At 27.2% G+C, this 27,793-nt stretch overlaps 2 protein-coding genes across 3 annotated transcripts in view; one reads left to right on the top strand and one right to left on the bottom strand.

Moving 5' to 3' along the window:
- Positions 1-20,778, top strand: part of LOC107446718 (E3 ubiquitin-protein ligase RNF126) — a 23,735-nt gene extending 2,957 nt beyond the window's left edge. The window contains exons 2-10 of one of the 2 annotated variants that reach the window (XM_016061436.4): positions 1,435-1,505; positions 1,588-1,645; positions 2,473-2,603; positions 6,512-6,549; positions 7,936-7,960; positions 10,269-10,320; positions 10,409-10,502; positions 10,833-10,948; positions 17,013-20,778. In XM_016061436.4, coding sequence (XP_015916922.1) covers positions 1,435-1,505; positions 1,588-1,645; positions 2,473-2,603; positions 6,512-6,549; positions 7,936-7,960; positions 10,269-10,320; positions 10,409-10,502; positions 10,833-10,948; positions 17,013-17,204 — 777 coding nt within the window. In that variant the 3' untranslated portion in view covers positions 17,205-20,778. The remainder of the gene's footprint in view (positions 1-1,434; positions 1,506-1,587; positions 1,646-2,472; positions 2,604-6,511; positions 6,550-7,935; positions 7,961-10,268; positions 10,321-10,408; positions 10,503-10,832; positions 10,949-17,012) is intronic. The other variant, XM_043048088.2, reaches the window with a different exon arrangement.
- Positions 20,779-22,166: 1,388 nt separating this feature from the next.
- LOC107446722 (zinc finger protein 83-like) lies at positions 22,167-25,678 on the bottom strand. The gene has a single exon (XM_016061441.3). The coding sequence runs from the start codon at positions 24,917-24,919 to the stop codon at positions 23,888-23,890; it is 1,032 nt and encodes a 343-aa protein (XP_015916927.2). The 5' UTR covers positions 24,920-25,678; the 3' UTR covers positions 22,167-23,887.
- Between the last annotated feature and the right edge of the window lie 2,115 nt (positions 25,679-27,793).

Raw genomic sequence — 27,793 nt, forward strand, 5'->3', positions numbered from 1 at the left:
TAAAAAAATTGGAAATAGAAGTTTAAAGGCTGAAAGAAAGAACTCGGTACATGTGAAATACTGCAAAAGATATGATGCAATAATATGATGGTGCATTTTTTCAATCTGCGGCATAAAAATATATCGGAAGCAGTAACCCGGAAGTCTTGCGAGAGCAATTTAACCACTAACGGCACCACCCTTAGCTTTACACGATCACCCATCCATTAAAAAAAAATTATTAATGATTATATTGCATTTTGGCTGTGCCAATTTTTTTGTTCTAATTAAAGTTTAATTAAATTATGTCTAATTATTGTTTTAATTTAAGGTAATGATATACTAACTTTATCATCAAAGTAATGATATAGTATCAATTATAGTTTTCATGTAGATTAAATCTGATCATGAAAAAATCTGATTTCAGCTCTTTTAACTCTTATTCAGCTTATTTAACTTAATGTAAATTCTCTGTCAATTTATGTAAAATTTTTCTTAAGTTAGAGGTGCACAACCGCCCATCAACTGTTTCTGGAGCTTCTGAAAACAAAAAAAAAATTTTTTTGAAAAATAAAAATCTGTGGAAAATTTTGAATTTCAAATTTGAGTCATCACCTTGCATTTTGCAATTTGCATACATTCTATTGTAAATCTATCTTGTTTCTTGATCGCTCTTCAAAGGTTATTGCTATGAAATTCAGTATGGTTTTTAAAAATCTGATATTATTAATATGCTGCACAAATTTTGAATTTGAGTAATCACTTTTCAGCTTGCATTATTTTAATCAATTTCATCGCAATTCCAAGTTATTCAATCTTTTTTTCTTTTGATATAAATTTTTTAGACTAAGCATTAGTTTTTTCATTTTTTAATGAATTCTAATAATTAAAAGTATTTAATTTTCTGCAAATATAGTACTTATTTATTATTATTATTTTTTTTTTGATAAAAAATTTAGTGTTTAGAACACTAATATGTGTATAAAAATTATCACATTTGTGGCCAATATGACTAAATATGTGTGTGACCCTTTGTTAGTCAAAATACTGTGTAAGTGGCCCTATAGTAAATTCTAACTCAAAAAGGTTATGCACCCCTATAGTAAATTCTAACATTCATTTCAATTGGTCAAAAATTTTAACTAGGTAATTATAAATTTTTTACTTTTTTAAGAGATAGATGAGAATTGATAAAAGATTTTTTTGATTACATTTTTTTTATTTATTATTATTTTGTAATCAAAGTTTTCTCATTAAGTGGAAAAGTATTTAACTTGTTTATAATTTGTATTACTCAAAATTTTGAGTAATTTTTATTTTTAGTAGATTATATTGCACTGATCTTTATATTTGTTGTTGAGTATTTCCTATTTAAGTTTTTTGTAAAAATTTTAAAAAAAAAGAACCATATTTTTTTGTGAATTTTTAAAAAATATTTATATCTTTTGCAAATAGACTGAATTAATATGTCCTGATTGCTCATCTGGATTTTTAGAGGAAGTTTCACAAGAATTTTTGGAATTAGAGTAAGTCCCTATAAATATATTCTGTAGTACATAATGCGGAAGTAAATTGTATGCAATATTTATTTTTTATTATATTTTCCAGAATTCCTGAAAGTTACGAGTTTGACTCTTATTTTGGTGATGAGGACACTATTGTAGAAGTAAGTTGACAATATGAATTTTATTTTTATGGAGCTTTTATGTTTTGCTCATTTTGTATGTTTAATGGTTAAGGCGGAAGTTATATAATTAAAGATGTAATATTCAGGCTTAAATTTTTGGTTAAAGTATATTCAAAATAAAGTATGCTAAAAGTTGGCAGAATTTTGACTATTCTTCTGTCAATTTAATTTATGACATACCTGAAAAGGTTTCTCATTAGTTATGCTGCAGATCTTGTTCTCATAAAAGTTTTTTTTGTTGTTGCTATTTTTCAGAAATTGCAGTTCAGTTTACAGTTAAAAATTATATTCCAGTTATTATTGAAAAACATAGTTAGTTATAAAATTTGCGTAATTAACATACAGTTTAATCACTTAAGTTGTTTTAATAAATAGAATCTATAAAATGGACTGTTAAAAGTTTTATTTTTATTTAAATAATGAAGAATAAAAGATTGTTAATTAAGTAAGCTTACGAAATTAAATTAATTATATATTATTTTTGAGTACATATATTTTTTTATCATTTATGTGTGTATATTATTATTCTATATATATTAATAAATATATGTTCATTATTCTATACCTCATAATCTATTGAACCAATAAAATAATCTATTGAACCATTGAAACTTTAAAAAAGTGTTTAATAATGAATTTTACTAAATGTAGAAGGACTTATAAGACTGTTAAATTTATTTTATTTGAAAATAATTGTGCTAAATTATCATTGATGCAATTTAAATATAAAGAAATTGGCTGCATTTTTAAAATTTTGGTACCTTTATTGTCTGTTCATTAATCATATTTCTTAAAATATTTCATAGGATCTTTTAACTCACCGAAGACTGCTGAGCCAGTTCTTTGATGACAGGGAGGAAGAAAGCTCTCCTAATTCTGAACTAGATGCATCAGGACTAGCAACTCCAGAAGAAGAACGAGATTATAGCAGATTAAAGTGAGTTTCATTTTAGATTTTTTTATAATAAATATAACTATGTATGTCTGCGTGTGTGTGTGTGTGTATATATATATATATATACATANTATGTATGTGTGTGTGTGTGTGTGTGTCTATAATGTTCTGCAATTTTAGTGGAAGTATTCTATATTAAATTATTCTACATTAGTTACTACAGTACGACCTCGAAAATCCGGATCTCCGAAATCTGGAAATCTCTAAAATCCGGACTCTCGCGTCCAGTTCGGCATAATTTTTTTTTTTTTTTTTAATCATTTAAAATAAAAATTTTGATGTAAAAGCGCAACTCTACTCCAACAATGAAGCAGTAGATGAAGAGGTAGGGGTGGGGAGTGATAAGGAAATTCCAGTCATCCTTATCAGCTCTGTATAGATAACAAATAATACAAAGGGGATTCCCCTCTATATTCTTCAATATGGAGGGGATTCCCCTCTATATTCTTCCATAGATAAGGAGTGCAGGAGAAGGAATTTTTCTACCACCTTGTTTTTCTCCCTTGTGAAGAAAGAAAACTGGTTCTTTCTTAACCTTGAAGCTTGATAGGTGGGGAGAAGTTCTTTCATCCCCCAACAAAAAAAGGATTAGTATCAGCTGGTACAGTCTAGTCTAGAAGCATCTGTTTCAGTTATAAGTTGAAATTAAGCGTGCATTTTAAGCTTATATTTTTTAGTTTTAATTGCTAATATTATGTTATCTAAACGATCGATTACGGGGGAAAATAACGAAAGTTTGATTTTTAATGTTTATTATTTAAAGTGCATATTTATGTTAAGTTATTAAAATTGACGTAGGAGGTCTATGCGTGTGCATTTAATCACAAAATCGGCCTCTCGAATTCGAAACTTCGATAATTCTATGAATTTAAGTAAGGTATTTAAAATTCGGAAATCCAGACCTTCCAGATCCCCCAGCAGTCTGGATTTTTGAGGTTGCACTGTATTTAGTCTATATTAATTAAATACATAAACTAGAAAGCATTTAGCTTTTAGTTAAAATTATTCTCAAAAATTAGAAAATTAATACAGTTGAACCTGTTTATCCGAACCGCGTTAACTCAAAAACCTCTATATTTCAAAATTTCTGAAATTCCCCACAATTACTATCGAGAATCAATGTATTTTCCATGTTTTTGTCGAACATTATTTTCTTTAAATCTCTGTTTTTAGAGTTTCTAATAGTCGAGCACAAATGCCCAAATTGCATAACTTTCTTTATAAGTAGCACTTGCAGACAGAGATGAATTTCGTGAAACCACAGGAAGTGGGGATGTACAGGTTGGGATCGTTTCTTGAATTTTGAACACTATCTCTGTGCTTCCTTAACTAGAAAGGAATATAATGATTCTGGCCATTAGTAGCGGGTTGATGAGTAGGACGGAGTGACCTCTAGAATAACAAGAGGTTGAAGGCATCAGTAAAGAAGAAGAAACTGTTGATGCTGGAAATGCAGTGCCAGATTTGCAAGATTGGAATGCAATAAAATCAGATTTAATGTTGACATTAATTTTGATGATTTTTATAAGTGGACTACTGCCTGGCAACATGCGGAAAACTGACAGATGTGGAAATCTTATGTAATGTCAAAGGGATATCAGATGAAGAAGGACCTGAAGATTATATTGATGAACTAAAAGTGAGTGTAAAAAAGGTAGTAAAAGCTGTAGAACTCATATTAACTATTCTTGTATCCCAGGAAAATGTGATCTACGAGGAATTTGCTGCTCTTTCTAACCTTAAAAGAATAATTGCAACAAAGAAGATAAGGCATCAAAAATCTTTGAAAAATTATTTTCAGTGTTAAATTTATGTTACAAAAATGTTATGTAAATGTGTATGTGGTAGAATTATTCTACTAAAAAAATTAAAGCCTTTTTAATAGAATTTCTGAATTGGGTATAATATGAAAAAAGCACAACTACTTCCACTTACTAGGAATAACATTTACCTTTTAGTTTAATTAATAAACTGAGTTTTAAATATGCTTACTAAATTCATAAACTTCGGTAAAACAACAATATAAATTATTTCCAAAGGAACTAGACTAATACAATTCCAACCTGGCGAGTAGCGACTTATAACAAGACACTTCGTTTGATGCTTTTACTTGTTGCTAGAAATCAGGTTCGCAGAAAATGCTGTTTACTAGTTAAATTTAGTAGGAATAACACGATCTGTGATGTAGGCTATAGTATACCCAATTTAATTAAATTTTTTAACGTATCTGTATAACTCGAAACCTCTTTATCCCAAATTTTTCGCCTTTCCCGCGAGAATTGAGGTAAACAGGTCTGACTGTATTTTAACAGGGTGCGTAGCGTTTGTAAAAAGTACTTAAAGGTGCTTTTTGTGAGATTTCGTTTTTAAAAGCTTTTAAAGGTGCTTTTTTCATCTGGCGTTTTTTAAAAGTGCTTTTTTTCAGGAAAATTTTTTTTTTCCTTCAGTGATATCTGGCGGATCCCCTGCATTTCACGAAAAATGGGGAGTTTGCTATGTAATCATTCACACGGACTTCATGTTGTACCCACGTTATGACTTGCGCATGCGCGCACACTCGAAATTGAAACCCGAGTGCTCCAATTCGGATAGAGTCAGATTCTTATTAAATGTTTTTCTTTTTTATTTATAATTTTATTCTTTTTTATTTTATTTTACTTCTTACACTTTTTTGATGTAGGGGGTAAGGGTACTTTTGTTCAGAGTCAAGTTGAATTCACTCGGTGATGTGGGAAAGTACTGATTGTTTCGATTTACGTCCGTTTCTTTTTGAGTTTTTTTTTTTTTTTTTAATGCTAAAATTGTTCATAAAAAGTTTTTGTTTTTCAATAACATCATTGATTCAATATGAATTTTTTGAGTTCTTGAAAATTTTTGTAAAGTGCTTGAAAAGTTTTTAAAAAGTGCTTATTTTTGATTCAATGATTTGGCTACGCACCCTGTTTAAGAGTCAAAGGTAAAACAGTGTTCTAAAAAATTTTTTTGGAATTGCTTACAAAATATGTCAATTAAATTTTTTGTCTTTTGAGGATGGCCTGATTACAAATTTTGTCCTTTGGCCCATTAATAATTGAAGGCATTAAGCATAGTTAAAATTTATTTAACAGACCTATACTTCACCCTTCACTAGTTATTGATTTCATGCATGTCAATGGATTCGCAGACCTGACTGGAGATAAGTAACAACAACAAAATTTATTTATACAAAATACAGCTTTCTTGTTAGCCAAATAATTTCAAACCCATAGAATATTATTATTTATTATTAACAGAGTAATAATTTTAATACACTTAATTAAGTACGTTAATTAGTACACTTCATTCTTGTTTTTGAAACAATTTGTAGAAGAGCAGGTATTCACTTATCTTCCACTCCTACTTTTAGTTTGCCATATCCATAACAGAAAATAACAAATAATCAAACTAACGAGACTGTTTCCTATGCTTGTAAAATATTTGAAGACTGCACTGCCAGTGCATCTCCATTTTACAACCCCAAAGGAAAAAAGACAAAAAAACATTTGCACCTGTTTCAAGCATTATGGATGTGTATAAGGGATGAAGTAAAGTGACAATCTAACTTCACCATTTTTCTATCATTTAATTTTTTTTATCAATGCTAAATATAACAGTTATATTAATTTTATATATTATCAATAATAAAGAAGTAAAGAACATACAATAGAAAAATATTTCCATATTGTGTGTGGTTTTTGTACCCCCAACTAGAGCCTTGATGTTAATTAGTTCATAATTAACATCATTCTCATTGGTAAAATTGAAAAAAAAAAAAAAAGAGTGGGAGAAAAAGAGCTTGTTATATATAGTGATAGTTACTGATAAATTTTTTGTTTTTTGTATATTTCTAATTTTGTTTTCAATTTTTTTAGCACCATTTTGCCTGTTAATGCTGACTATATTAGTGAAGGCAAGTTTTATAAATTTTTTATAGTTTGTATTAAAATTACACCTTAATTGTTATTTGATGTTATTGTTAGTTTTTTGTATTACATACATATTACTTACATTGTATTACTTACACATTCCAATTTTCCTATTAAAGAAAGAAAAAAAAATCAAATGGTTTGCATTTCTAACAATTTCATTGAATGTTTGTCTTACATTTCCTCCTTTTATTTTCTATCATTAATTTTTAATGGAAAGTGATTGATTATTATAATAATGTATCCATAATTATGTGTAATTAATTAAATTAGCAGCAAAATTTAATTTGTTATCTTAATAGAAATTCATATAATGTAACATTATACTTTTAAAATACTGTCATCATTGGCAAAATATATTATTAAAAAATTATTATAATGATAATTAATAAAAAAAAAATGTAAGAAAAAAATATTGGGATTTTTTCTACCACCATTGAAGTTATTTTTCAATAATAATATCCACAGTATATCTTTTATTTTTTTTTTAAGTTAAAATTACAAATATAATTTTGATTAACTGATTAATTTGATTATTGGTTTGAATAAGCACATCTGAAAAAAAATGTCTAAAATAAAATGATTGAATGACAAGAGTTAAATAAAATGGTCTGATGATGAATTTGAAAATGAAGACATAAATATCTCTTTGATTTATAAATAATATTAGTCTAAAAACTGTTTTATGTTGATGAATTTTTGAAAAATAATGCATTACTAAAAATTATACAGGATTTCTTTAAACTTTGTTTTTCCTTAATTTCATTGCAAAGATAATAATTGAATATTATAGTCATAAAGTATGCAATTTAAACTCGATGCAAATAAAAGCTTAAGGGGTAAGGCTTAAAGCTATTTATTTTGTCAATGTTGTGGTATTGTTTAAAAAACACTTAAAAATTAGTTTGGGAAATGTTCATGTTCTGAACAAAATATTTATTAGATTAGAAATCTGGCAGAATCGTATTTTATGAAAACTGTACTAATAATAGTAATTTAAATCTTAATGAAATGTTGACTTGGATCAAAAGTTATTTGTTAGGATATTTGATTTTTGGTAATTCTCTGTAGGTACAGATTTTTTAATTGTGTTATTAATTTAAAAGTTGTTTCTGATTGTTTTAAATTTTTTATTTATTATTTTTTTAAAGAATAAAATCCTAATAATGAAATACTTGTATAGTTTTAAAAATGTGTTCAGATAAAAAAGCATGCTAAAAAAATATATATCTGGTTTTTATTTATTTATTTTTTTATGTCCTGTATTGAAAAATGAGTATTACTTAATTTAAAATTTAAAAAAAGGCAAAATGCTGTATTGTAAATTTTTTTTAAAAAATTAAGTGAATAATGATTAAACTTATTTTCAGGTGAAGCACAGTTGCTGAGAATGAGGTATAAAATGTATTTAATAATTATAATTTTGTATTATAATTATTATAAATGTATTATAATAATTTATTAATGCTTGTTGTATGCTCAATATGAAGCTTACTTAAATTTTTAACTTATGATCAGTTATAATGAATGTTTTATTAAATTTTATGTTTACAAGATTTGTACTTTTTATATGGTTGCTTAGCTGCCTACTCATCATGCTTTGCTAGTTTCTCCTAGTAAAGTTGAAACAAAAACTCTACTGTTTTCTGTGTATTTTTGAAAAATTCATTTGGAAAGTCTGAAAAAAATTACTATTAAAATATTTTTTTCCTTAGTTTATTGCTTGCTTCAGTAGTAAAATTTTCTTTTTTAATTTTTCAGTTGTAAAATTCTTTTTTTATCTAGAACTTTCTGATTTTTAAAATCAAGAATATTCTATAACTATCTAAAATAAATTCAATATCAATTACTATCGGAGTTGGCCTAATTTAAATTACAATTTAATTAACTCTATTTTTTTTTTAAAAAAAATTATAATTTTTAAAGTTATTTTTAATTTTAGGATAATTTATAAAGATTCTTTAGGTTGCGATTTTTTTTTTAAAGTCTGATTTATTCAATATTGAATGTTTTATCTAGGTAAGTATAAAGAGGATAATTAATGTATGTAAATTATTTATTTAATATTCAAAATTGAAAAAAAGTAAATGTGGATTAAACTGTTGTAAATTTTTTTTTAAAATTATAACTGTAACTAAAAATATTTGCTGTTTAATAAACATAATAATACAAATTTAGTTTCATGTTTATTTAAGACAAAATAACTTGTTCAAACATGTAGCCTGTATTTATAAATAATGAAGAAAGACTTGTTTTGCCCAGAAAAATTTAGAATAAGTGATTTTTTGTACGTTTCTTGATCTAAATTGATTTTTATTCATTTGTTAGTTAACTGATAAATTGAGTTTTAGTCATTTCAAATTCGTGAAAGTATTGAACTTCAATAAAAAACAATTATAATTTTATTTTTCTATGATTAGTTTGTTCTAATTATATAAAAATTTTAACCATTGATTTCCAATAATTGTTTTTAAAATTATGATTTTTGCCAACCTTGATTATTATTTAGAAATAAAATGTCATTGAAATGTTTGATATTTTACCTAATATTCTGCATGAAATTTATATTTCTTAAAAACTGTTACATTTTTCCTTTACAAATTGGTAGCCGTGGAGCAATATTTTGAATATCTTGTAAAAGTGTGTTGAACTTCTAAGTTAATCTCTTTTTTTTTTCCTTCAAAAAAAAAAAATGTTTGTTTTTGTTTACTTCAATTGTTATCTTCAATGCTGTGTAGATAAGAAAATAACTTTTGTTTCTTTTTAAAACAACTTTCTTTTCACCATCCTTGTATCATCTTGACAATAAGTTATATTCTATTTTTCCTCTTGTACAATTTCAAGCTCAGTTTTTATCTATATTTGTGAAAGCTATGCATTATATTAAAATATTATGTAATATAAATAAAATTCATCTTTATTGAAAGCTTTAATTTAAAAAAAAAAAACACTATTTGTGTAAACTAAAAGAATTTATTTAAGGAAGTAAATTTTGCAGTTATTATAACAAATATCTTTAAGACTTAAATTTTCAAATTGAATTGTCTTGTAAAAGAGGAAGTAATTTATGCTTTAAGATGTCTGTACTTCCAGGATGGCAAACCATGATGTATGCTCTGATTTTTTCTTCTCTTTATGATGTCAATTATAATATTCAATTTCCCACTTTCTAATTCCTTGTTTATTCAAAAATTTTCTTATGCATTTTTGTTTATTTATAAATTAGAGGAATTGTTTTGAGAAGAAACTAGTTTATTATTTTAAAAAACAATATGCTTGTAACATGATTATTTTTAAAATTTACTAATTATTCATTTTTAGCAGTTTAGTACTTAAATTATAAAAAATAATAAGAGAATGTGATATTTGAAAAATAATAAAGCCTATTTTTATTTAAAACATTTAATGAAACTCTTTTACGATTTTCCTTTTATAATTATTTATATGTTCATGTATTTAGAAAACACTGAATTTTTCAAATTTATTGATAAAAATATAAAGAAAATCTGTGAAATTCAGTGAAGTTAGATTGTTTATTCTTGAAACCAGTATTGTTTATTCTTGAAACCTGTAAGTTTTTGAATGATAAATAAGTTCAATAAACAGCGCAATTTAAAAAAAAAATATTATTTTTTAAACTTTATATTATTTCTTTACTTCAAATTCAGCAGTTTTGAAATATATTGCTTTTTTTTTTTTATAGGTTCTTTGATGATTTCAGTTCCGATTCAGAAGTAGATGCACTTGCTTCTCAAGTATAATTTTATTGTTGTTAAAAATAAACATCTAATTGTACATTTAACTTTCTACTTAACTCATTTCATCTTTATAACTTTTATTTAGTTGTTAGATGAAGTAGATATAAGTGGCCCTCCCCCCTTAATGAAAGATCAGATTAAAGCATTGCCTGTTGTTATTTTAACTGAAGCCCATGTTGGTAAGTTATACTTACTGTAAATAATTTTAATTTGGCTTTTATTACATACATGAAATTAATTTTGCCAGTTATCTAATTGACAAATAGTTTATATATAATATTTTAATGTGAATATTACTCAAAATTTATAACTATATTGCAAAAACATTTATTATTGCAAAATGGTAAATGATCAGAAGTTAAAATGCGGCAATCGAAAATGAAATATTATTACAAAATTTAAATGAAATATTTTTACTATTTAATAGTAATTATGTAGAATTAAAAATCAATAAAAATTATGTTTACTTATTAATGGTAATTATGTCTAATTTTCTGTCTCTATAACAGGTAGTGAACTTCAATGTACAGTTTGCATGAATGATTATAAAATAGGAGAGAAAGCAAAACAACTTACCTGTGAACACCTGTTTCATGAGAAATGTATTGCTCCATGGCTAGAAAGAGTGAGTATAGGATTTCAATAAGTCACTATTATAGTAGCCCCCTTTTTTTTCAGAAAAAAATAATGAAGTTTTTTTTTTTTTTGATAAAAAATTTTGTTATGCTATTATTAGGGCCCTATAAATTATGCGGAAGTTTTTTAAAAATTATGCGGCAATTTTTAAAAATTATGCGGCAAGGATGCAGTGTCTTTTAAAAATTATGCATGCAGAAGTTAGTCCAGAAGCTGCGTTTTCTTTCAAACTCTGTCTTTGTTTTGTAAAAATTTAGCCGTAGCAGGATACAACTCTTCCATAATCTACTGAATTAGGAAGCACTGAGAGCACTTGTCTTGCTTTTTTTGTAAGTTCTGGAAATCTCTCTGAGACTACTTCTGAATTCCAGAATCTAATTAAATCCTGGTTTGAACATTCTTTTACATATTCTTTGTAAGCAGCATACTCGAGTTTTATATCTTGACAACTCATTCCTGGAATATTCTTGAATACATCGTCGTCTTCAATATTGAAGTTGACTGCAGTTGACTGACCACATTTGTTCTGGATCGAAAACTCGAGCAGCTTTCATGAAGTTTAATGCAAGTTGACTAAACTTGGGCCCACGTTTTTTGAATAGGTCTAGTTCTGGAGAGTAGTAAGTATTCAACTTTGCAATTATTTTGTGAAACACTTCTTGAAGAAATACGTTGCATGAATCTTTTCGTGAGTATGATGCCTGAGAATTACATTGAAGTTTAGACCTCAGATCAAAAATCTTATTGTAAGCTTTGTGAATAGATACGCCACATGTTTTGAAAAAGAGAAGAGTATCCATTAATATCTGAGCGTGTTCTGCAATGAACTGAAAGTCTTTGCAAACGTACTTGCTTTCCACCAAAAACTTTGCACCGATTGAGACAAGCAGTGTCAGGAGAAGGGTTCATTTCACTGCTAAAAAATTCTATGTAAACATTACAATATTCAGCATGATATTGAACTGATTTAAACCATGAATTCCACCGTGTCTTTACTGGTGCTGGACAAAGTTTAGCTTTCTTATTAGATATCTGTTAAAAACTTTAAATAGCGGCGCTTTCTTGCAGGACAATGCTTGAACAATTTCTTAAAGTTTCCTGTGAATTTGTCCACCTCTGTCAGATTCTTGGAAAGATCTGACCACCTGACCAAAAAGATTCTTGGAATTGAAAAAGAAGATATATTTCAATTGAAAAAAAAACCCTTAAGGAGAAATTTATCTGGTAAACGAATACATTTTGCTGAAAAATAAAAATTATACAGATATGCTGCGATTACGCGGAAAATTGTAGATTATGCGGATAATTGTGAATTATGCGGGTTTCCGCATCTTCGCTTAATTTATAGGGCCCTAGCTATTATGTTATATGATTCTCCAAAACTCCTCAACCTTCCTCGTTTGCTTCCCCTTTCTTCGAAGAAAAAGGGAGTGATTTCTGGGAAAGAACTGAATTTCTTCTAGACAGACAGGTGGGGCATTATTTGCAGCATACTTTTTCATGCTGAATTGAATTGAGCTAATTTCAAGAGGATCTGACTTAAAGTTTAGAAGTTATAAATCTTTTTTATACAAATTTGTATTTGTACTTATTTATGTATTTAATATTACTGTTACAATTATTAATTTAAACAAGTGAGACATTCAATTTCATTTTTTCCTATTTATTTTGTTTTCAATATTGAATCAAAAAAGACTATACATAAGTCAATATAATTCATATTTTAAAAATATCAAGAGTTTTTATGTATAAAAAGCACTATTTTTTGACATGTACTTATGTGTACACTTAACAATTCTAAATTAGAATTGTTTGAACATGTAAAGTATATCATTTGGTGCATTTTTCATGCTGAATTAAGTGAGATAAAATAGGAATGGATAAAAAAAAAATTTAAGAAGTTATAAGGTTTTTGTATACAAAAAGTATAATTTTATGCTTGCACTTATTCACAAATTTTATATTGTTACCAAGACAAGTGAGGTATTGTCTCCTATGTATTTTTCATGCTTAATTGAATGAGACTCAACATGAAAAAAAAGGGCTAATATTTCAAAGTCTAAAACAGTTTTTTTTTGTTTTTTTTTGTATGAAAATTACCATTTTTGAATTACTTTAATTTTGAAGAAAACTCTTATAACTTTAGTTTCATTCAATTCAATACAAAATATTTCTTCTGAAAATGTGTATTACATGTTCAGATTATCCCTAGATAGCAAAGTAAAAAGTGTACTGATCCATGTCAAAAATAGTACTTTTTATATATACAATGGTACTTATGAAATATTCGTTAATTTAACTAGTGAGTAGTCCCGTTTGATTCCGCATACAATAATACATAGGAATATCTCACTTGTTTTAATAACAATATCAGATATGTAAATTGGTACAATTACAAATTTGTATTTTTTGTTCATAAAACCCACTTCTAAGCTATTAGTCCTGTCGTCTGAGGATTGATCTTGTTTAATTCAGTGTCAAAAAATACATCCGAATTAATGTTTCACTAACAAGCAATTTCCCCCCTCAATCCACATCCCTAAAATTTATTACATGCATAGTAGAGTAGAGAAGTTGTCAGGTATCTTTATGGAAACTAACCTTTTTGTGAAAAAATCTTAGGTATTAATTTTTTTTGATGAAACACCCTTTTTTTAATATAAGTACTAAACTATGATTTAAGTTTAGTGATTTATCTGGATATGGTAATGATGGACAAATGTTTAAATTTTTTAAACTATATTAATTTACATGAGCTATTCAATTAACACTTAATGAAATATAAATTATATGTATTTTGAATACTTATGCAAACTGTACATATTTTTTTACATATAGTTTATTTTTACAAAAAGTAACTATGGAAATACCACTTTTATTTTTTTTTTAAACCTAACATAACTTAAATTAACTATTTAGCTTAATGAACTGAATTGCACTGAATTTTTTATTAGTGAAGGGCCAAGACTAAACCTGCATATAACTATTTAAAGAAGATAGCTATCAATTTAGGGAAAATGTATGATTTTTCTTACTGTTTTAAATAATTTCCAAGACATTTTAGTTATAACTTTTTCCTAGTTAAGTGTCTGGTCTATTAGGGCAAGTGAAGTGACTGATTTTGACTGTGAGCCATGGCTTGGGGATCATTAATTAAAATATTCTTTTCTAATTTTTACTTTAGTTTCAGCATTGTTAATATTTTATAAGCAGCTATGAAATTTTAACTGTTTTGAAATAAATTTTATTTAAAATTTTACTATTGCTTTTTTAATTTGTGAAATTGACTTAAACATACTAGTAATACTTAACATAACACACGACATTAAGTTAAGTAAATTTATATTAATTTTCTCATAAAATGAACATTTTACCCATTTTTTTTTCTGACAATATAATTTTTTGCAATTATTACAGCAAATTTCAACATAGCTTTTAAAATCTAAATGATTTAAAAAGACTTTATACCATACTATCCCTATCATTACTCACCTGATTACCGTTGCTGAGATTTTAGTATTTATGCAATTTTGTTAATGGTGCTTTCAAGAGTTATTGCTTCGGATTTCCACGTTGTTTTTAAAATTTAGATTTCTTTTTTGATACAATACTATCCACTAATTTTGAGTCACTTTTGTATAATCACTTTGTTACATGCACTAGTCAATTTCATATCAAATTTGGTATTATTTTTTTTAATGCAAGAGTTTTGCAAGCTTTGAAAAATGTTGCTTGATTTTTTTTTCACTTCTTTTTCTTCATTATGCGAGACTAGAAAAAAAAATATCTTGTTTTTTCCGTACTGTAATAAAATGCTGCCGCAATTTTATGGCTTTGTTGCTGTGATATCAAGCTTTTTGATCATGTAATAGCGGAAATCAGATAAAAATTATACAAAAATCGGAAGTCTTGTGAAAATCATAAATAATTTACTGGAAAAAGAAAGATTCTCATCCCAGTTTATCTTAATTTAAATTATAGAAGGTAATGTTTTTTTAGTGGGTCACCCTTTACTTGTAATACAAAGATTCAAAAAATTTAGATTGTAAATAATATTCTACAAGAATATAAATTTTTGATGCTGAAAAGTGCAATAGAAAGATTAAAATGTAAAATCAACATACAGTAAAACTTGCGTAAGTTGACCACTTGTGGTGCATTGTTTCAGTGGTCAATTTAGACAAGTGGTCAACTTATAGAGGGGGCGGGTCATTGTTTACTTTTTTGTTCCCNTGTAAAATCAACATATTTGTAACTGTTTTTTAATTATTTTATATATTTAAAATACATTTTAAAGTAATTGTATTCCAGTAATTAGATAGCATTTTCAATAGAAAAGTAAACTTTAACAAATTTTAGAAAATCATTTGGCCAAGTTTAAATTATATTGTCAGTATTAGTTTATAGTTGTCTAATGTGACATACAGATGAATTTGTTGCTACTGAAACGAAGCAAGGGTATGAAAAAGTAACCACTGTAAAAAAATTAACTTTGAAATGTTTTAGAACAGGGGCAGCCAACCTGTTTTAAAAAAGGGCCTCTATTTGAAAAAAGAAAATTATGCATACCTTTTCCAACATTCTAAAATTTAAAAAGAAAAAAAAACTACTTATGTACTGATTGTAGGAATATTAATTAAATAGCACTCATTTTTCATGTAAGTTTAGTAAGTAATGGTGATTTTTAAAGGTTGTCTGTTAGGTTTTGTATAAAATGAAATAAATAAGTTGAAACATTTCATTTTAAATGATTGTTAAACAGATTGTACATAACTGATTTGGCTTTGTGGTAGTAAGCTTATAGTTAAATATTTAATTTTTAAATCAACCTTTGTTAGGCCATGCAAGCCATTAGGCTTATCCCATAATCGAGCTCCATGCTGTCTTGCAGTATCATTGTACCAGTGTCAAACTGTGTAAGATTTTGATGATGACAACGTAATTTTCAATCTTTTTTTTTTAATTTTTCAATAAGTCTTCGCAGACCACTATTGAAGCATACCATGCCACTCTAAGTAGCATGCATGATTCTGGTCCATTTATTTTAATACAGGCAGTTGGAAAAAAATTCTTTTTTGGAAATTCAATTGTTTGTTTATAAAATCAGCCATTTATTAAAATTTAAGTTGTTAGGAAAAAAAATTTAAATTTTTTTTTTTATAGATGACAGGCATTGTATAGCATAGAAACAGCTGTATATCTTTAATTGTTTCTTTTCTACACTATTTATTCCAGAACAAAGTTTAGTTTTATATATACAGGGTATCCGCGCACCCTGGAAAGTCATGAAAAATCATGGAAAGTCATGAATTTTGGTAATGAACAAAATTTGTCATGAAATGTCATGATTTTTACTATTTTTTAAAAAAAAATCATGGAAAATCCTGGATTTAGGTCTCCGAAAAATCTAATTTTTAAAATGGAATCTCCCTCCTCCCAATTTCATCCTGTTCCAAATTTCTGAATTTCTAACAAAATCACTAGAGCGAATTATCCTTTAAACTCTCTTCTGTGATATAAGAATTTTTATTATTATTTTTTTAAAAATTTTATCAATTTAAAATTCTAGTTGAAACAAACATTGGCGAATTTTTTTTATTCCTAAATGACAGAAAAATCAGGAGTATTTCTTTCCTTTCTGATGAACAAGAAAAGTATCTTTAGAATATAATTCTGCAGAAATTTTTTTTTTTGCTTTTGTATTTTTTTCAGCTATTTTATTGTTTCAACTCTTTCCTTACTCTGTTTTTTAAGTTTAAAATCTATAAATATGAAGATGAAGTGTATAATAGTTTTGGTTATGCCTATTTCGAATAATGTTATTATAATGCTTTTTTAAATTTGTTGCGTTTTTGTTGGAGAAAATAGGAACTTCGTTAAGTCATGAAAAATTCTTGGAATTAGTCATGGAAAATCATGAATTTGAAAATCTAAAATGTAGCAGATACCCTGTATATATATATATAAATTGATTTTAGTATATAAATTAACAAATTACTTTATTAATGCTTATTGATTTTGTTTTTAATCTTGATCTTGTATGTATTGTTTAGCAAGCTTCTTGTCCGAATTGTCGCAGAACAATTAAAGTTGAAGGCAAGAGTAAACGTTCTTTAAGTTGTCCAAGGACATTAAATATAAGGCCCAGAAGTTCCAATTCAAGTAACAGAAGGTTCTCAGAAGTTTCCTCTCTAGGTGATTTCTTCACTGCCAGTATGAATATGAATCCTTTCCGGTTTTTGTAAATAAATTATTATTTCAAATATTTTTTATTCAGTTGATGTAAAAGTACCTTCAGTTGAAGGAACTATTGAAGCCAAGCAGAATTTATTTTGCTATTAGTATCTTTTAAAGGATTAATTTGTTTTAGGGTTTTCTGGTACAGAAGTTCTTTTTTCTTGGTTTGTTGCAGAATATAATGCAAAAGGAAAGTGTATTTATTACTTTTAATACTTAATACTTTTGATAATTTTTAAATTGTTCATAAATTTAGAAAAAAAATGTTTAAGAAAGGTGCCTATCAACAAAAGCTCAATTATGTTTTTTATATATGTATTTACATGATTATTTCCCTTTTCATGTATATAAATTAATAAGCATATGTTCTTCATGGTGTTAAATTATGACCTACTTACAAGAATTTGTTCATGTGTGAAAATAATCTGCAATCAAGTCAAACTTTAAAATTAAAAATGTGTAAATACCATATTAATGCTCATAATTCGTGTTTTTGTGCATTTTGCTATCTCCAACAAACTCAAATAGAATAAATTCAGTGCTTTCATTATTTCATCTCACATATATCTACTAATTCAAATAAACTCTCTGTCGTAATTTTAAAAAAAATATATAACTCTAAGAGTTCTTATGCAATAAAGCATTACATAGAAACAATAATTTATAAAGCTTTTTGTTGCTACATATTACCATGTATGCTTTTTTGATTGAATATGCTTTAAATAAAAGTTAAAAAAAAAAAAAAAGAATGAAAAATAAAACTAGATTTAACCAGCTAAAGTGAGGATGATTACAATCTTAGGTGGTAAAAGCTTTAAGTTATTCTTCTATATGTCGATAAAGAGATAATTCACTATAAGATAATTCATAATTAACTCTAAATTGGTATAATGCTTACTATTCTCATAAGATATAAATATTCACTATTATATATATTCATGAAGGCTTTTACCCACACTGTAATATAGATGTTGGTTTTGGGCTCCAACCAAGAATTGAATAAACTCTGTTTAAGTGGAAGCATTGTATGTTCTTAGTGCTTTAACCTTGTAGGATTGGTAATTCCAACTTAAATTAGTTAAATCTAGGTTTATCTTTCATTTTAACTTGATCCATAACACATAATTTTTTTATTTTCTACATTTATGCCAATGTTAAATTTGAGCATGTAAGAGTGCTATGATAATTCTATTGTTTAAATATCATTCAATTTCTGAACAAATGTGAAGCTTTCTAGCAAAAAGCTAACAAACTATGTTCACATTTATTCCTAGAACCTTTTTTTAAAATATTTTTTGTTGATAAAATTGGTGTGTTCCATTGCATAAAAGTGTTTCCTAATTCCTTATAAAATTCTATAATACAGGAGAGATTCTCTTTGTTGCAATTATATTTTGTATAATAAACTGAAGACATATGTAAATTTGATGCGTTTTTAAAAACAGGTATTACAATCTGAACTTTTCTTATTTATTATTTTGTGTTTTGATGTACAGGAGGTTACCAATTATTCAGAAGCCCAATATTATTTCTGTTGTCAGGATCACTAAAGAATAGCAATCAAACATATTCAATGAGACTGATTTTTTTTTCTTTGTTTATTCGAGACACAAAATGCAAAAATATGAAGTAAAAAAAAAACGTAATTAAGGTATTGCAGTGCCATTTAATTATAAGTATAATTTCAAATCAAACAATTTGAAAGTTGTTTTTCTAGAAAATAGTAGTTTTTATGACAAATTTGTGCTTGAAAATTTTTTGGAATATTGAAAGAAAGCTTTGAGTGGAGTCCTTTTCTCCGTCTAAAACTAGTTCCAAAACTGTTCTAATTTTTTCCTGGATAAGAGGTTCTATACTTTATATCACTTTCAGCAAGAAACCTTTTGATAAAAATTTGTAAAAGCCATTAGCTTTTTGAATTATGTTAAATATATTTTTAACATTGTACTATTAATAAAACTTAATATAAGCTCTAATTTTGAATTTCTTTTCTGTATCAGTGCCTAATTTTCTATTTTAATCAATATATTAAAATATTTGTAGTTTTAGTTTCTTAAGCAAGGTAAGATTATTTAAATCATTAATTTTAAATTTTGTCCTATGAAAATTTAATACATAAACTGAACTTAACATTTTATTTATTAATTTAACATTAAATTATCTTCAAAAATATCTACTTTTCCAGTATATTTGCTTTTACTTCCATTAATTTTTTGTATTTCAAAACTTTTAATTCTTAAACGATATATTCTTTTTTTTTTGCAGAGTAGTAGGAATTAAATTTTGAAAGTTGTTAATACATAATTACAATTATAATTTATATTTCAATATGTATTTCTAATCGCAAAATTTCAATATAAAAACAAATGCCAATTAAATAAATAAAAGTATAATTACTTGTGAATTAATTCTATGGACAGAAACTTCATACAAGTTTTAAGAATTGATTAATTGTATTATTTGATCTAATTTATTTATTTTTGTTATCTTTTCCCCTCTCCAAACAACATTTGATCTCATTATTAACATTAAAAAAAAAGTTCCTTTTTAATATTGTAAGCTTTGTTACGATGTACAAAAACAGTTTTGTTTTATTAATTTATAAATATAGTCTTGATCAGACATGCTTTTACAATTGGTGCAATTTTTTTAAACATTTATTTTCAGATGCAAAATTATTATTTTTTTCTTTTTGAAAATATTGAGAAGTTTGTGGAAATTAGTATAAAAAACTACTTGTAAACTTACAAAATATTGGCAGATTTGAGTTTTTGATAGTTATATGTCTTAGTTTAAGTCTGAAAAATATAATTTTTGTATTTACTAATGGCATATTTATAATTTGATACGTGTGTCAAATAACTCAATAAATTTAAAAGTACTTTCAAAATTCATGAGGAAAAAAAATCAGATTTAATTTGTAAACTATGTTTATCAATTTAAATAATATAAACTTTATGTTATAACTCTAATAATGTAAATTTTTCATACATATTCATTAAGTTATTTTTTACTCAACTGATTAGTCATAAATTCACGCTATATGGAAAAGAATAATATACTACAGTAGCACCTTGCTAATTCAAACCAAATATGTTGGATTAATGTAATGATATGGTATCACTAGCATTCAAAGATAACATGCATAAATCTGGTATTATGAATCATTCATTATATAGAGTAAAAAAAAGCTTTAACCAATATGATTTGTAATTTGTTACTTCAAACTTTAGATATGTCAAAAAGTGTTAACTTGATGACTTAATAAGTTTAAATGTCATGTTAAAAAAAGTGATATTTTGATCACATGATTTAAGTGAAATGTGTCAAAAACCAATCAGACTTTATATTTTGATTTTGAATTAGCAGGATTCTAATGTATGTATTGTAGTAAAATTATTTGTTGGACAGATGACTAAAACCAACGAGTGTGATATCTTATCCAAATATGTGGAGTGTTATAGACTTTGAATTTGGCATATCATCATGCATTTGCAAAATATGGTTATTCTATATTGTTTGATGGTGTTTTGTATTATATATATATCATGTTTTGTGAATAAAAAAAAATTTACATATTCAGTTGTTGAAGAAATTATTTGTCGTTTATGCTATTGTGGCCCATCATCAGGGGTTGATTTACTCCTGATGAAATCAATAGTTAAAACTTTCCACTTATTTCAGTTTTTTTCTTGCTTGATTTTGATTCAAAATTGTTAGGACTCTTGAATAATATTGCGAAGAGAAAAAAATTAAAACTTTGAATAATTAGAATTGCGATCACATACTTATTTACTATTTTTATTAGAGGATATAAAATCTTAATCTATGTTAGAGATACTGATGTTTGTGCCTATGCAAAATCTGCTTAACAGGGCAAAACAAACCTGTGATTATAAATATTAACCCCTTCCTTCTCGCTATTGTGAAAATGAGGGGGTGAGGTTTTGCCCTCTATTTCTCACTCCCGTGATATTCCCGGACTGGAGTGTTCAGTTGTAACACGCCAATAAGAATAAAACTAACACATTTCTTTTCTCATTTTACACACCAGATGGCAGTACCAGGATATTTTTAAGGTAATTGTTGATAGATTATTTTAAACTACATGTCAGCACTAATCAAATACGTGTATAAAAAAAACAGGCACTTTTATGACAGTGTTCTTGAAAATTAACCTATCATTAAGGGGTTAAGCAATTCAATATTTCACAAATCTTTTACCATGGGTTTTATTGCTCTTTATTCAAAGGAAATTCAAACATTTTTACTTTATTTCATTCACTACAAAGAGACTAATTTTTACATGTATATTACATCATGTGTTGATGAAAATCTCTTGTTCTTTGTTTCTTTCCTCTCGCTAAAAGTCATTACTGGAAGAAATTCGTTTTCAATAAATCTATTTCAAAATATGAAAAATTTTTACACTTTGAAAAATAAACTTAATCCTCTAAAAATTGTTTTTTGTGTGTCATAAAAAAATTGAGAATTTTAAAGGGTTGTCTAATTTCACCAGCAATGACAGGAAGAAAAAAAAAGATTGTATAATTTAATGGAATTAGAATTGTTCAATGCGAAAAGTGATTGCCTAAGTGCCTGATTCAAAACTCTTACTGTTGTGATAATACAGTATTAAAAGCATCAGGATATCCGTAATACGAAGTTATTATTTATATCGTGTTCTGTACTAATTTGCGATGAATGAGAATTAAGTTAAAATTGTCGCCTAGGATTTGTTGGTTTCTGTTCACACATAATGTGCGGTAACATCAAAAGAAAATTTGATTTAATAACCTTGAAATTTTTGTTATATCACATGACCCATTGTCTACAAAAGGACTTAATATTGAAAACAAAATTTTTTGAAACTTACTACCTCTAAAAACTCAGCAAGGTGAATTAAATATTATGAATATGTGAATAGAATATGTATAATTATATATTTAATAATATTTTTATAGTAAAGATAAATTCTTCACATTAAGATTTATTAAAATGAATTTAATTTAGCACAATTAAATGATGCTTTAGGAATTAAGAATGGAAAAAAAAATGGGAACATCCTGAAAGTTACACCAGCAAAAATTTGATGTGCAAACAGAAAATTTCTGAAGAAAGTAAGCACCTTATACAATAAGATCCAAAGTTTGTTTTTAAATGGAATAATATTATACGAAGATACTTCCAGTAATTTTAATTTTATAACATATCTGAAAATATACCATCTACTTTGACTTAGTAAAAAATGATATTAACAATATTTTTTTCTTAAAAAAAATTTTTTTTGATGGCAAAAAAAAAAGCGTTGTGCACAAAAATTTTCTTGTATTGTCAAAAAGTTATGACCTACTTTATCTTAGCAGACATTTTACTTGAAAAAATCATTGTCATGTTATATTCAAGCTTAAAATGTAAAAAAAAAACTCCATTATCCAACTTATATTATCAACACTCCAAACCACTCCTGGCTAAAATATCCCATATAAGACCAATATATGTGAAAACAAAAAGGGCACAACCTGTACCTTAAAAAAGAAACTGGTTTCTTGTCTGGCTCTTCAGCTGATTAACATCTTGTCAGTCACAGAAAAACTTCTAATAAAGTGTATGATAGTCTATAACAGCTACACATATTTTGATTCGGCATTACATACTGTTTATGGTTTTTATCAATCTCTGTGGCAATGAGGCACCCTTCAGAGGATAACATACTGCGGGAGAAACTTATCATTGCAAATTCTATATTTCCTCCATAATATAGAAAAATTGAGTTAAGGTTAACCAAGTAAGCCATGAAGTTTCGAATTAAAATTTTTTATTAAAATATCAAAATGTAAACAAAAAATTAGAATTTTTTCATTCTGTGAACCTGAGCTATCTTCTCATATTTTATTTTCATTTTGAAAAATATTTTTCAGTATTTGAAGCGTCATGGCTTACTTTAAGTTTCCCTGAACTCTCTTTTTCTATATCATAAATTTTAAATTGCGTTAAGAGGGAAAAGAGAAGTTGCAATAAAAAGTTCCTCATGTGTCATCTTCTTCAGCTCATCGATGGACATTGGAGCTGGTCTTAAAGTTATATTTGAGCGTTCAAGGGTGTCCCATACATATTTGATGACCTTGCAGGCCACTCCAATCGGTGAATATCTTCCAACCTATACCTTTTGGCTAGAAATCTCTAATAATGGTCTGGGACATTGAGCAGACCTGTGATTCGCCTGCCTCAAGTTTTCCCAATTATTCGCTATCTTGTGGCATTAATTAATTGTAGTAATATGAATTCTGATGAGAGTCTTAAATCTCAAAAATGTGAATCAAGATGAGCAATTGATATTGTGTTATTACGAATCAGGATTTTAAATTATTGGGATGTAATTTTAAGCCACATTCACAAAGATAGGAAAAGTTGTAAAAAATTTGAGAATTCAAAAAAGCAGAATTTTCTCTGAAAAAGACAGAATTCTAATTAACTGAAGAAAAAAAAAAAAAAGAAGCTGAATTCTGCCAAAGAAGGGAAGAAACTCATTCCTAATTATGACAATGGATTAACTTGTCAGAATACTAGTAATCTAGTTAAACCTCATGTCTACAAAGACATACTTGTCCTTTTGCCTTAAATGATTGATATGCCAAAAAGACAGTATCAAGAGATTTTCAATTTAAATTGCTTTCTTGGTACAAGAAAATTATAATATTTTTGTGTTATGAATGGCATAGTGGTTATCTAAACTCCGCTTTTTTGCATATGTTTTATCACATACTTTGCAAGAAAAAGGTTTTTTTCCAGAATGGACAAGAATGTGTGCATTTAAAGTACTTCGATGAGCAAATCTTTTATCACACATACTGCAAGAAAAAGGTTTCTCTCCAGTATGAACAAGTATGTGTGAATTGAAAGTACTCCTCTGAGCAAATGTTTTACCGCACACACTGCAAGAAAAAGGCTTCTCTCCAGTATGAATAAGAATGTGTGTATTTAAAGAACTTTTCTGTGAGAATGTTTTATCACACTCACCGCATGAAAAAGGTTTCTCTCCAGTATGAACAAGAATGTGCATATTTAAAGAACTTCTTTGAGCAAATGTTTTATCACACAAATTGCAAGAAAAAGGTTTCTCTCCAGTATGAATAAGATTGTGTTTATTTAAAGAATTTCTATGAGCGAATGTTTTTTCACACACATTGCAAGAAAAAGGTCTCTCTGCTGTGTGAATAAGAATGTGTTGATTTAATGTGCTTCTCCGCCCAAATGTTTTATCACACACACTGCAAGAAAAACGTTTTGCCCCAGTATGAACAACAGAGTGTTTATTTAAATAAGAATAATAGCTGAATGTTTTATCACAGATATTACACGAATAAGGTTTTTTACCAGTATGAATAGCACAGTGTTCAATCAAACTAACTTTGTGCTTGAATGTTTTATTACACATTTTACACGAGAATGGCTTCTCACCGGTATGAACGAGATAGTGTTTATTTAAATTACTTTTCTGCATGAATGTTTTATTGCATAAACTGCATGAATGAGGCTTTTTTCCAGTATGAACAAGAGAGTGACTATTTAAATTAATTTTTTGTGTGAATGTTTTATTACATTCACTACATGAGAACAGCTTCTCACCTATATGAGTTTCATGGTGTTCAATTAAATTACTTTTACTAGTGAATGTTTTATCACTCATGTTACATAAAAACTGCTTCTCTCTAGCATTCATTTAGGTAATTCTACTTTGATAATGTTTTATCACAAATATTACATGAATAAAGCTTTTCTCCAGTATGAGCATTCAAGAGATATTAATAATCTTTCCATGTGAATGTTTTATCAGACATGTAAAAGGCTTATCTTTATTACAAACAACACGTTGGTGATATAAACTATTTATGTGTGAATGTTCTGTCACACACTATATGAGTTTACGTTGCAATATGAATGGTTCTAGTATTTATTTTTATTTTCACTGGATTTGTGTGTGAATGTGTAATCACATTCGCTACATGCATAAGGTTGGTACAAGCGGATATTCAAAATCATCTTCCGATGTTAATGCTTTGTCACACATAATAAATAGGGTTGCTCACCAAATTAAACAACAAAAAAAAGTGCAAATTTAAACTTTACTCAAGTGAGAATTTTTCACAAGCACAACATGAATAGAAAGACTTGTAAGTTTCAATTTCTTATACATGAATTTGAATCAAGTGTGTGTCAATTTTGCGCAAACATTGCTAATATAAGATTATTCTGTAAAGTTTTTAATAATTGTCTCCATGTCACTCTCTCTTCTTCAATAATTTTTTTTAATCAAAGCAAGAAACTGGTAATTAATATACAATTGGTACGATCCTGGATTCCTTGCCCAGACAAGTTTTGTACATGCTTCATAAATTCGCTTGTAGCTCTCATGGATTAAGAGATGAAATTAGATAAGTAGGTCCTTTTACACTGCACTAGAGCTCCACAATGGGTTATTGGTGACTGTCTGGGAAATATTCCTGTGGATAATCTAAAGAATTTGTAAACATATCTATCGCATTTTGTGATATGTAAAAATACAGGCTTTTGATTGGCAAAATTTGTCTACCATAATTACGAAAATTTAGCTGAATTCCGCCCTAGAAAGCCATGGATTTACGAAATATAGATTGTGTTCATAGATAGATTAATGAAGAAACTAACATAAACCTGACGGATTTTACATTGTACTGATATTTTTTTAAAAAAGAAAATTCATTAAAGAATGAAACTTAAAATAAACCCAGGGTCCCCTCTGATGTGGGGCCCTGGACAACAGCCCCTGTCTTAGTCCAAGACATAGAGCTGAAGCTACGATTTCTCTCCTCAAGACGTCACGCCGTACACAAACCTCGGAGATAGCAGATATTATGAAAAATAAGCATCATTCTTACCGTAAAAATAAATTTGATTTTTTCTTGATATTAGCTTTCAAGCTTTAAACCAGTGGTTCCTGAACTTTTTCGTCTCGTAGACCCCCTAATATTTATATTTTGTAAATTGATCTAGTTCAAATGCATTTTTAACAGCTGGTATAGTGCTACTCACTGTGAAAGATTTAAATTTCTAACTGAAGTGCAAAAATTTTAAGAAAAAACACATGTTAATTTTATACATTTATTAATTAAATTCAAACTAATTGAATTAATATGCAAGTGGAATAAAATATTACACTATAAGACCTGCATTCCGCTACTACTATTATAATTGCGGAAATAAGTTTGTTTACTAAGCAGTAGCAGTGTATTGTCAGTCTAATTATTACATTTTCACGTAAAAACTAAGCAACAAATCGTGATCTTGTGCGCAGTTAAAGGACTAGCTAGCTGAAGACTTGACACAGACTAGGTTACCTTACATGCAGAGAAAATAAAAATGTACGATGGCAGAGCTGCAAGTTTATAATAATCCAGTTTCATATGACAAAAAATAATCCTAATAACTTAAATTTTATTAAAATTCTTACCTCATAGCAACTTTTATAAATTATGTAGACAGATATAATGTCTTTATATTATAAGGTAGTATAATGTAAGTAAATAGGTACTATCAGTGTATGTTGATTATTCCCATCATGAAATTCCAAAATTAAAAGTCACGACCTGCTTATATGAGATCTACAATCGTTGACCCCAATTCTTTTCCCACTTGCAGGTTGTTGACCTCTGGGTGTCGATTTACTGCTTTAAACAATTATCACATTATTTCCGTTCGAAAAAATTTTCTTGAACATAATATAAATAAAAAATACCATTTTAAATTTATAAAAGTATTTTACAGTTGTCATAAATGGCACTATAAATATTTTATTTTAAAAAAAATTAAGCATACATCAACACTTTTTAGCTACATATTGTTCGATAACAATAATTTGTAAAGTTTTCATTATTTTGTTCCAAAAACTAAACAGCCCTAGAAAAGCATTTGGTGTTTGTTTCACACATAGGTTTAATTTCAGGCTCACCTTTCATTGCTTGGTTCCTTTTATAGCTAGGGAAACTGCTGAAAGGAAGGAAGAAATTTAGAAGAGAAGAATTATTAAGAAATTTATTTATTGTTTCACAATGGTACTACAGTTTCTTTTACAACGACTCGGAGCATCTCAATAAAAGAAGATTAATTTAATTATTCATTAAATTATAGAAAATTCATTCTCGAGAATTTAATAAAAAATCAATCGATTGATTTAGCATTTTTTAAAAACATTAATTTTACTATGAATTAAAATATCGTTCTGGTGAAAAGTTTGTATGTTGGCAGGTCTGACAGTAAATAAGCTGTATATAAAACTTTGTTCTGTCAGCAGCCAACACTAAGACATACATCTGAACTAAAATAAAATGCTGGGTTTTGTTATAGTTATGTGGCGAACAGAAAAAGCTGTAGGCCTTGTTGCTATTGGCTAGACCCTAACGAAAGCAACACGAGAACTCAAAGATAGGTATTTAAAATGCAAAACCGAAAATTCTTTTAATTCACATTAAGTGTAAAACCAAATCCAACCCAATCCGTGTACATATATCCCCAAAATTTTTTGTTGTTGTTCACATGTATTATTGTTGTTAGCTGCTGT

The sequence above is a fragment of the Parasteatoda tepidariorum genome, chromosome 9 (genome assembly GCF_043381705.1).
Source record: "Parasteatoda tepidariorum isolate YZ-2023 chromosome 9, CAS_Ptep_4.0, whole genome shotgun sequence".
Lineage (NCBI taxonomy): Eukaryota > Metazoa > Arthropoda > Arachnida > Araneae > Theridiidae > Parasteatoda > Parasteatoda tepidariorum.

Bases quoted from the DNA above. Each gene is read 5' to 3' on its own strand.
- LOC107446722 (XM_016061441.3), bottom strand. From the start codon at position 24,919: ATGAATGCTAGAGAGAAGCAGTTTTTATGTAACATGAGTGATAAAACA.